Raw genomic sequence first — 10955 nt, 5'->3', positions numbered from 1 at the left:
AATTCCTAAGTCTACTAAACCCTCTAAAGTTACTATTTCCTCCTAGAATTGGAGAATATTGGGCTTGTTCATTCGCTTTAGCCCGGTCCTGTCACCCTGCCATACCCAAATAACCACCCCTGCCACCCATCGCTGCCCTGCTCCCTTGGCTTGTTTCTGGACATTTTTAAAAGATGTACTTTATGTGAAAGTGTTTTGCCTGCACGTATGTAAGTATACCAGATGTGTGCTTCATGCCTGAGGAGGTTAAAAAAAAAAAGGCATTGGATTCCTTGGAACTGGAATTAACAGTTATAAACTGCCATGCGACTACCAGGAATTGAAACTAGGTCTGCTGCAAGCATCACAAGTACTCTTAGCCACTGAGTGGTCTCTCTGACCCTCTTCCTGTTCCTTTTATTCCTCCTGGGTGCAGGTAAAGTGACATCCTCAGTCTAGCTTTAATTTGCATTCCTTTAATAATAGTGATGGGGAGCCCAGAGAATATAAGGAATCAGTTTGCCGTTGATGGTGTCAGGAAAACAAGAAAAGTTTATCCAAGGAGGGGATTTTAAGAGGGAGCATCAGCCAGGCAGTGGTGGCGCATGCCTTTAATCCCAGCACTTGGGAGGCAGAAGCAGGCGGTTTTCTGAGTTCCAGGCCAGCCTGGTCTACAGAGTGAGTGCCAGGACAGCTCCAGGAAAGCTCCGAGCTCTCTCCTTTCCCCAAGCTGCCTGGTAACTTTCTTATCTATTACAAATGAAGATAGTACTTTATTGTACTATAAGGTTGTTTTTAACACAGTCCTGCAGTTTGACCATGGCTTTCTTATATTATTATGAAAATTTACACAGCTAGTAAGCACCTGTCAGTGATAAGGGTTAGTGATTAAGTCAGAATGTGGATACTTATTCATACAGCGGAGATCTGTGTCAGGACTGATCGCTCTGATCATTAGTTAAGCGGGTAAGCCTGCAAACCTGCAGGAGAGGTGCGAGTGATAGGGAAAGTGGTAAGAAAGATGGTTCAGACTGCGCTTTATTATCTTATGAGCATTTCCTGCGTGTGTGTGTACGACTTGCATGCCTTGCATCCACAGAGTTCAGAGGAGGACTCTGATCCTTGGAACTGGAATTATAGATGCTTGTGAACCTTCATGTGTGTGCTAGGAATTGAACCCTGATCCTCTTCAGGAGCAAGTGCTCTTAACTGTTGAGCCAACTTTTCGTCCTGTTTTTACCTTTTAATCTCTTATAGTGTTAAACACAGTGCCTTTTTAGAGTAACTGTTTTGGAAATTCTTGACATTCATTTCCTCAATTGATTTATTGACTTTGCCCGCTACTGTGGTTGAGTTTATGCAGATTGTCCTACTAAAGTTCTTGAGGGGGAAGCTGATCTTGTATATCCTAGGCTGGCCTCAAACTCTGTGTCACTGAGATTGGACTTCTGATCTTCCTGTCTCCACCTCTTGTGTGCTGGGATTACAGGATGCACCTTAACACCTACTTTTATGTAGAGCTGTGGATTGAACCAGGGGTTCCATGCCTTACCAACCAATCCAAACAAATATAACCTAAAAATTGATTGATATTGTGTCTTCATATTAGGATGAGTTTGTATTCTAGCTAGTGAGTAGTGATTTTAGACTTCTGAGCCTTAATTAAGGACTCTTCCTACGAGCACCTTGCAGAAAATACTGAATGCTTTCTGCACTGTCAAAGAGTATGTTACAGCAAGTTATTATATTCTATTTCTTAAAAGTAACTTCTTTTTTAAAAATTTCTGTTTATCCCTAGAATAATTAAGAGAAAATTGAGAAATTAGGACAGCTTTTAAAAAGTCTCTCCAGATGGGCATGGTGGCACACAGCTTTAATCCTAGCTCTTGGGAGGCTGAGGCAGAAAGGACTCTAGAGGACATACTGAGTTCCAAGACAGCTTGGGCTACATGGACTCTGTCTTTTTTTAAGAAAAAAAAAAAAGAAAAAAAAGAAAGGAAGAAAGAAAGAAAAGAAGGAAGGAAGAAAGGGAAGAAAAATCTTGAAAGCGTGGGAAGCAGAACCAGGCACATCGATGAGTTCAGGCCGTCCAGGGCTACGTGGTGAGAACCTGTCTACAAAGGAGCTCAAAGCTCTTCTTGCCAGGTGTGGTGACACATGTCTGCAGTCCCAGCACTGGCACGGGGGTAAAACAAAAACCATTTCAAGATGGAGACCATCCTTGATGGCTAGATAGGACTGTGCAGTTATACACCACATGTCTGAGTTGGGTGTGGTGGCACCTGTCTGTAATCCCGACATTTGGAACGTGGAGACAGAAAATGAAGGACATACTCAGCATCACATCTGGTTGATACCAGCCTGGACTATGTGAAACTGTCAGAAAGCAACAAAAATAATTAAGCCATTTTCTAGGCATACATTCTAGTGAGCTGTTAGCTAGGTATAGTGGTGCATTCCTATAATCCTAGCACTCAAAAGTCTATGCCCATCTAGGCCATGTTCAGAGACCCTGGCCAAAAACAAAAGGCACATTTTTATGGAACTGGTCTTTAAGATATTAATATATCTCACATTTTTAATTGCTACAGGATCTTGGCCTCACCACTGTCTGGGAAGACCAGCTCTCCTATCTTTTGTCACCAGCTCTGGCCTCATATGAGTTTGAGCGAACAACAAGCATATCTGCAGGCAATGAAGAATTTCAGGATGCCATCAGGAGGGCTGTACCTGACGGGCACACATTTAAAGGCTTCCCCATACATTTTGTGTATAGAAATGCAAGGCGTGCATTTGCCACTTGTCTTCGGTAAGGATTTTATTAATTCACAATTTAAAAATTAGTTAATTATAGATATTTTTTGTATTAACAATCTAGAAAGCAGGGGCTGGCGCGATGGCTCAGTGGGTAAGAGCACTGACTGCTCTTCCAAAGGTCCCGAGTTCAAATCCCAGTAACCACATGGTGGCTCACAACCATCCTTAACAAGATCTGATGCCCTCTTCTAGTGTGTCTGAAGACAGCTACAATGTACTTACGTATAATAAATAAATAATTAAAAAAAAAAAGAATCTAGAAAGCAATTAATCTGATAATTGCTAGGTGTGACAACCTATATACATGGGAGCGTCTACAGTGACTTTCTCCTTAACTACTTTTTCTTTTTATATAGGTCTCCTTTTTGTGAAGAAATAATCTGTTGTCGTGGAGACCAGGTGCGACTGGCAGTTCGCGTTCGAGTGTTTACCTACCCTGAGTCTGCATGTGCTGTTTGGATCATGTTTGCTTGTAAATATCGCTCGGTATTATAGGACTAACATTTCCTAAGAATTATTCCTGTGTTTTATTAGAATTGTATATGAGCAGCTGTGTGTAGGTTTCTTAATTTAAAATCAGCCTTTTGGATGTCATTGTTTTATATAGATCTGACTGGTAATGTTTTAAAATATCATGTATGTACTTAAAAATTAAGGATAAAAATTTGTATTGAATTTAGTATGAATTAAGTGTATAATAATAAATGATACTTTGTTTTGAGGGACTCGATAGTTTAAATGTGAATGTAAGAGCTGTTACTTTATATCAGTAAGTAAGTAAAGAGATTTGTCTACTGGCTTAAGCCATAGTTAAATCAAAATGATCACTATTTTTCATAAAGGAAAGATTATTTTACACGAATTAGAAAAAATTAGCCTCATAATAGTTTATTTATTACATAGATAAAAATATATTTTGCTAAATTATAATTTTTGTGTGATACTAGGGATATATGAGGCTTTCCAAAAGTCTGTGTGAAGACTTTGATGTAAGAATAGAAAAAAGCTGGTGTGGTGGCACACACTTTTAATTCCACAACAGGTCTACATAGCAAGTTCCAGGCCAGTCAGGCCACACAGTGAGAACCTGACTCCAAAACACAAACAACAACAAAAAAAGAAATGTAATAACCAAAAAAGCATAAATGTTAATAATGAATCTCACATGAATATGCAGAATGTGAGTAATTTATGGATATTATTAAAATTAATTGAGCACTTTAGAAAATACTTATTATACTTCCTTGTTACAATGCTGGTTGTTCTTTATTTTTTGTTGTGAAAAAATCACCAGCCTACTGGCAGGCTATGGTGGTGCACACTTTTAATTCCAGCACTAGGGAGGCAGAAACAAGTGGATCTCAACTTCGAGAGCAGCCTGGTCTACAGAGCTAGTTCCAGGATAGCCAGGGCTATACAGAGAAACTCTGCCTCAAAAAACAAACAAACAAAAAACCCAATAAAGAAACGGATCAGCCTATAAGTGACTAATGTCATTGAAAAAAATCATAAGAGGCCAATGAGAAAGCATGTGAGTTTATATATTTCTTAAATTGAGCAAATTTAAATGTTTTAAGAGAGCAAAGATAAGCATTAAAAAGTAATTCAACTTACTGTAAGTAACGAATAATGAATATTTTGACTGCCCATTCTGTATTTCTGTGCAAAGGGTTTTATTGTTTTATTTTGGTGATACTAGGAATTAGATCAAGGGCTTCCTACATGCTAGGCAAACATTACCACTGAGCTACACCCACAGTGTCTCAGTTATGTAGCCCTGGCTGGCCCAGAACTCACAGAAGGATGCTTGCCTCTGTGTTCAGTTTCTTAGTGTAGCTGCTTTATCCACTGTTCTTCTTAAGAAATAAGTGTATGCCAGCCCACTATCCAAATTATTTATTCTTTTCATCACTTGCTGTTGCAAATAAAATGATTTTATTTATTTATTTAGTTTTGGATGTCTTGACTTTTTTTATATTGGTGTGTGTGTGTGTGTGTGTGCGCGCTTGTACGTGTGAGCCTGTATATGTCTTAGAGTTTGTAGAAATCAGGCCAACTTTGAAGAGCAGGTTCTGTCTTTCACACTGTGGGTTCTGGAGATTGAGCTCAGGTCAGCAGACTTGCCAGCACGGAAGTAAGGAAGTGCCTTTCCCCTGAGCCATCTCACTGGCCAAAGAATTGTTTTTTGAAATTAAAATCTAAAGATACCATGCCTAGTTATGGTTGCACAGGCCTTTAATCCCAGCAGTTGGGAGGCAGAGGCAGGCGTATCTCTGAGTTTGAGGCCAGCCTGGACTACAGAAGGGGAGTTCCAGGACAGCTAGAGCTACGCAGAGAAACATTGTCTACCATAAAAAAAAAACCCAACAACCCAAAACAAAACAAAAACAACAATCTAACCAACCAAGCAAAAACCCTAAAGATAGCTAGATACTGTAAAACTTTTAAAAAATTACAACATTTATAATTTAATGTTTTTAGAAGTCAAAATATTACTCCCTCTTCATTTTCATCTCTTGTAAGACTGACATGACTTTAGAGAATTAATCTATTACTAGAATTATGCATAAATCCACTTGTAGTTTTCAACTTTTGAGATAAACTGAGGCGTATACAAAGAAGCTGGGTATATTGAGATCGAAGCGGTTTTGTTACTAGGTTGGTCCTCCTGTCTTCCTATATAGTAGCACATGTATTTCAGTATGGTTTTATTATCAATTCTACAATAAATTTGTTTGTTATACACTTAATAGAGTCTGGTATTAGTACTCTTTAAAGTTGGTTTACTTAGTCAGTCAGTTCATGATCAGTAGAATTCTTCGTGCTATTAATTCTGTGTTTGTGTCTCCATCACCTCTCCTGTTGCTGGGATAAAGTACCATGACGAGAGCAGCTTAAGGGAGAAAGGACTTGTTTTGGCTCCCAGTTGGAAGCTGCAGTCAGTCGTGGTGGTAGAGTTTGAAGCAGCTGGTCATAGTCCGTCTACAGTCAAGAAGCAGAGGGCTCCCAAGCCCAGGGCACGGTGCCACTTTGCAAGCAAGATAATCCCTGATTGGTGTGCCCAAGAGACTGACCCAATCTCAGTATCCCTCACAGGTGTACCCCCAAGGTTTGTCCCCTAGGTGGTGACCCATATCCTGTCACATCAACTATCAGAGTGTTCCTTTGCATCTTCGTTTGGTTTTTTTTGAGACAGGGGTTCTTCTCTGGGTAGCCCTGGCTGTCCTGGAAATCACTCTGTAGACCAGGCTGGCCTTGACCTCCACAGAGATCTGCCTGCTTGTGCCTCCTGAGTGCTGGCTGGGATTAAAGGTTTGTTTGATCCCTCCTCACCAACAGGCTGGTCTGTTCTTTTTTTTTTTTTTTTTTAAATAAAGATTTTATTTATTTATTTTTTATATATATGACAAGTACACCGTAGCTGTCTTCAGAGACACCAGAAGAAGGCATCATCCCATTACAGATGGTTGTGAGCCACCATGTGGTTGCTGGGAATTGAACACAGGATCTCTGGAAGAGCAGTCAGTGCTCTTAACCACTGAACCCATCTCTCCAGTCCCTCCATATATATATATATATGTGTGTGTGTGTGTGTGTGTGTGTGTGCTTGCCTGCAATATTTACCATGTTCACGCAGTGCCATCAGGTCAGATGAGAGTGTCCTTGGAAGTACAAAGACTTTAATGTTTATGAAAATTAATCTTTTTTTTTTCCTTGTGGTTCATGGTCATGACTGAAGAATCTGTTGCCAAATCTATAGTTAAGTTTCCCCCTTGGTCTTAACTCCTTGGAAAAGAGGATTTAACCTTAGATGTACATGGTTTTCTCACTTGAGCCTTCCTTTAAGTGTCAGTACCATTGTTTTAAGAACAATCTCATTTATGTATCCCTGTTGGCCTGGGACTCATCAAGAAGACCAGACTGGCTTGGAACTTGCTTTGGTCCCAAGTGCTAGGATTACAGGTGTGTACCACCAAGCCTAGTTTGTGACACTTTTTTTTTGGTTTGGTTTGGTTTCTCTGTATAGCCCTGGCTGTCCTGGAACTCACTTTGTAGACCAGGCTGGCCTGGAACTCAGAAGTCCACCTGCCTCTGCCTCCCAAGTGCTGGGATTAAAGGCATGCACCACCACTGCCTGGCTGTGACACATTTTTGAGGCAGGGTCTCACAACAGCCAGGTTGGCATTAAATTGAGCAGTAGCTGAGGGCGACTGAGTTTTTGATCCTTGAGTCTGTCTCCTAAATCCTGGGATTACAGATGTGTGCCACAACACCCAGTTGTATGCAGTAGTGGAGGTCAAACCTAGAGCCTGGTGTGTGGTAGGCAAGCACTCTACCAACCGAGTTGCAAGGCCAGCACTGCACATTGTGATTACTGTTTGAGGAAAGGTGGTTCACAACTTCATTCTCTCCCCAAGGTCACTTAGGTTATTCTGGGGACATTGAAAGTCCCAGATTAATTTTAGACCCAGATTTTCAGTAGTCGGGGTGGGGCAGGTAGGAGGAGAAAATCAACTGACATTCTAAAGGGTCACTTGGAAAGTGTGGGTGACTTTGGTGGATGCTGTTTTTCATGATTACTGCCTCTTCCATGCTTAAACGTTCATATGATCTGTCTTTGAGTGTCACTATCTTCTACAGATGATGTAATTGAATCTTTTTAAAATCAAATTGAAAGGTGTGTGTCTTAAAGGGATTGTTAAATAAATTCACATTAGGTTCAGTGGTAAAACCCATGCTTAGCATGTGGAAAGCTATATATTAAGTTCTCAGTAACGTCTTCAGAAAATACACTCTTACTCATTCTATTCTATATTATTTATATTATATATTCTATCTGTTACCACTGGGGTGATTGTATGTAGGTCTGCCGTTTTCCTTTTTCTTCTTGCCCAGTGCCCGTCGTCTTTTTACTCCTCCTCGACTACTTCGTTGTTTTATAAAACCTTGGCTTTGTCTTGAGGCTCTGGTGCACTTGTGTCATGAGAGCCCCACTGTGATGTCCCCTCTCTCAAGACCGATCCTTACTGTGCAGCCCAGATTGCTCTCAGACTTGAGGTCTACCCGCTCGGCTTCACTAGTGTGGGATTACAGACGTGTGCCACCCTCTACTTTTTTTTCTCTCCATCACCCTTGTTCTTCTTTGCCTTTTATTTTGTTAAGTAAATGTTCTGTAATCTGACCAGTGCTCACTCCTGAGCCACACTCCTAGCCCCACTTCCTTTATATAAAAAGCATTTTCTGTATTATTTTGAGATATGTCTTTTTTTGATTTTGTTACTTTTTTTTTGCATTTTCTTTAACTAGGTATTTTCCTCATTTACATTTTCAATGCTATCCCAAAAGTCCCCCATACCCTCCCCCCACCCCCCTACCCACCCACTCCCACTTTTTGGCCCTGGCGTTCCCCTTTACTGGGGCATATAAAGTTTGCATGTCCAATGGGCCTCTCTTTCCAGTGATGGTCGACTAGGCCATCTTTTGATACATATGCAGCTAGAGTCAAGAGCTCCGGGGTACTGGTTAGTTCATAATGTTGTTCCACCTATAGGGTGGTTGTTACTTTTTTTTAAAGATTTATTTATTTTATGTATGTGAGCACACTATAGCTGTCTTCAGTCACACCAGAAGAAGGCATCGGATCCCATTACAGATGGGATCCACCATGTGGTTGCTGGGAATTGAACTCAGGATCTCTGGAAGAACAGACAGTGCTCTTACTCGCTGAGCCATCTCTCTAGCCCCCCTCCCCACCCCCACCCCTTTTTTTTTGAGACAAGTTTTCCCGATACAGCACTGACTGTTCTGGAGCTAGCAATGTAGACCAGGCTGGCCTTGAGTTCATAGAGATCTGCCTGCCTCTGCCTGGGATTAAAGGCTTGTACCACCATGCCAGGCTTGGGAATGTCTTTAGTTGGACATGGTGCTCACACCTGTAGTCACAGCACTCCATAGGTTGAGAAAGAAGAATTGCTACCTTGATCGACATAGCTTCAGGTGGCCTGAGCTCTAGAGTGAGACTGTCAAAAAAAAAAAAAAAAAATGTAAAAGGTACATCTGTCTTGTAAAGAATATATAGAAGAGTCCAGTCATTTAGTTGGCACTTGTGTTTGTGTATATGTGTATGTACTTGTCTATGTCTACATTTTAGTGTGTGTGCACACGTCTACAAATGCATGTGGAGGTCAGAGGTGGGGACTGAACTCAGGGCCTCTGCAATAGCAACAAGTGCTCTTGACTACTGAGATGTCACTCATGACCAAGATATCTTGTCAATATTAAGTTAGCCTGCACTTTCATAAACAATTCATAATTGTTTTAGAGAGATGGGACCATGTCAATCACATGGAAGGTAATTACTGTGGGAGATGACTGGTGATGAAGCCCAAATGCCAATTAATTTATAAAAATTAACCAAGCGGGGCGTGGTGGCACACGCCTTTAATCCCAGCACTCGGGAGGCAGAGGCAGGCAGATTTCTGAGTTCGAGGCCAGCCTGGTCTACAAAGTGAGTTTCAGGACAGCCAGGGCTATACAGAGAAACCCTGTCTCGAAAAACAAAAAACAAAACAAAACAAAGCAACAAAAAAAAAAATCTAACCAAGAGGAAGGCCTGATTTTGGCATTTTTATTTATTTATTTATTTATTTATTTATTTATTTAAGTATTTTCTTCATTTACATTTCAAATGCTATCCCAAAAGTCCCCCAGACCCCACCCCCCACTATTTTGATGTTTTAAAATAGCAAGTTTAACCCTGTCTTGAAAAAACCAAAACCAAAACAACAACAACAAAAAGCAAGTTTTAAACAATCATATTGGCCTTTCCCTATTTTCTTAGACTTGATAGGAGGAGGGTTGAGTGTCAGCAACAGAGGAAAGTGAGCTGACCAGGAGGTCTACACTCCTCCCACCCTCTCACTCTGCAGCCCTCCATTTTGTCCTGTGACTGTAAGATAGGAATAAAAACTCACCCTTCAACTGTTGTAACTGAAGAAATTATATATATATATATATATATATATATATATATATATATATAATACCTGACTTGTGATTTTTTTTAAATGATGGTGGAATGAAATATACCAAACCAAAGGTCTTTGAATTTTTGAGACTGAATTGAAAAGGGGAAGCGGGAATCTGCCCACGGTGACACAGGATTCCGGGGACTCCATGAGGAGTACATTCCCTCAGCAGGTAGTCATCTCAAGAGAACAAATGGTAACTACAAGGGGCTTGTCATTGTCAGAACTGCAGAAGATACTGAAAAATCTCTGTACCGCGTGTCCAGTGTTCATGCGCTGAGGAGATGCACACTAGAAAAGGGACATGGCTTTAAGGACTTCCTTCCTCCTCATTCTGTGTAGAGAGGACCACCAACCAGTGTTCTAGCTGTCATCTTGCTTCAGTGCAACTACACTACACGCATGGTCACAACAGGCAGGTTTACTTCACAGTATAGATCATAAAATTTGTACTTAAAAAACAAAAAAAAAAATTTCTTTGTATATTACCTTTCAGTGATTCATGATATATTTTCCTTTCAAAATGCTTACATTTTAAAAATCATTACTTAGAAAATGAAAATAATCCTAGGGTTGCAAATCAGCTTTCAAAAAAAAAAAAAAACCCTCTACTTATAAAGAGTCAACATGGGAGTTGTGGATGGAGGTAAGCTGTTGAGTGTTATGGCCTAACATGCAGAAAGCACTGGGTTTGGCAATAAATCAAACAAGGACACACAGTCAAGACGTGCAGAGAATTCGAGGCCAGCTTGCCTGCGTGAAGTTCCAATTCTACTTTGGATTTTAATAAAGTTTTTGCTCACTTCCACCTCTTCCAGCCTTCCCTCCATTGTGACAGTTAGTTGAGCATTTATTTACTGTCCTACTTCAGTTTATGACCCATGGAATCCTGTAATTAACCCAACTTGTTTTGAGTGGGTAAGGCAAGGACAAAACCGGTTCGGTGTAGTTCATGTGCAAAGGGCAGCAATACTCCAGACGGCCAGAAGATGGCGGCGGTGTCCATACAAGTGGGCCATTGTTTCTCCGCATTGTTCAAAGGATTCGAAGCTCTTTTCTGTATTTTCAAAAGCCACACAGAATCTGGACTTTTTTTTTTTTTTTTTTTTTTTTTTTTTTTTTTTTTTTTTT

General features: G+C 40.5%; 1 protein-coding gene across 1 annotated transcript in view; it reads left to right on the top strand.

Annotated features, from left to right (window-relative positions):
• Cep76 (centrosomal protein 76) overlaps nt 1-4746 on the top strand; it is a 26003-nt gene extending 21257 nt beyond the window's left edge. The window contains exons 11-12 of the mRNA XM_021150438.2: nt 2571-2788; nt 3153-4746. Of these exons, the coding sequence (XP_021006097.1) occupies nt 2571-2788; nt 3153-3291 (357 nt within the window). The 3' untranslated portion in view covers nt 3292-4746. The remainder of the gene's footprint in view (nt 1-2570; nt 2789-3152) is intronic.
• Nucleotides 4747-10955: the final 6209 nt, after the last annotated feature.

The sequence above is a fragment of the Mus caroli genome, chromosome 18 (genome assembly GCF_900094665.2).
Source record: "Mus caroli chromosome 18, CAROLI_EIJ_v1.1, whole genome shotgun sequence".
Classification (NCBI taxonomy): Eukaryota; Metazoa; Chordata; class Mammalia; order Rodentia; family Muridae; genus Mus; species Mus caroli.
This window is presented reverse-complemented; position numbering and strand designations above follow the sequence as displayed.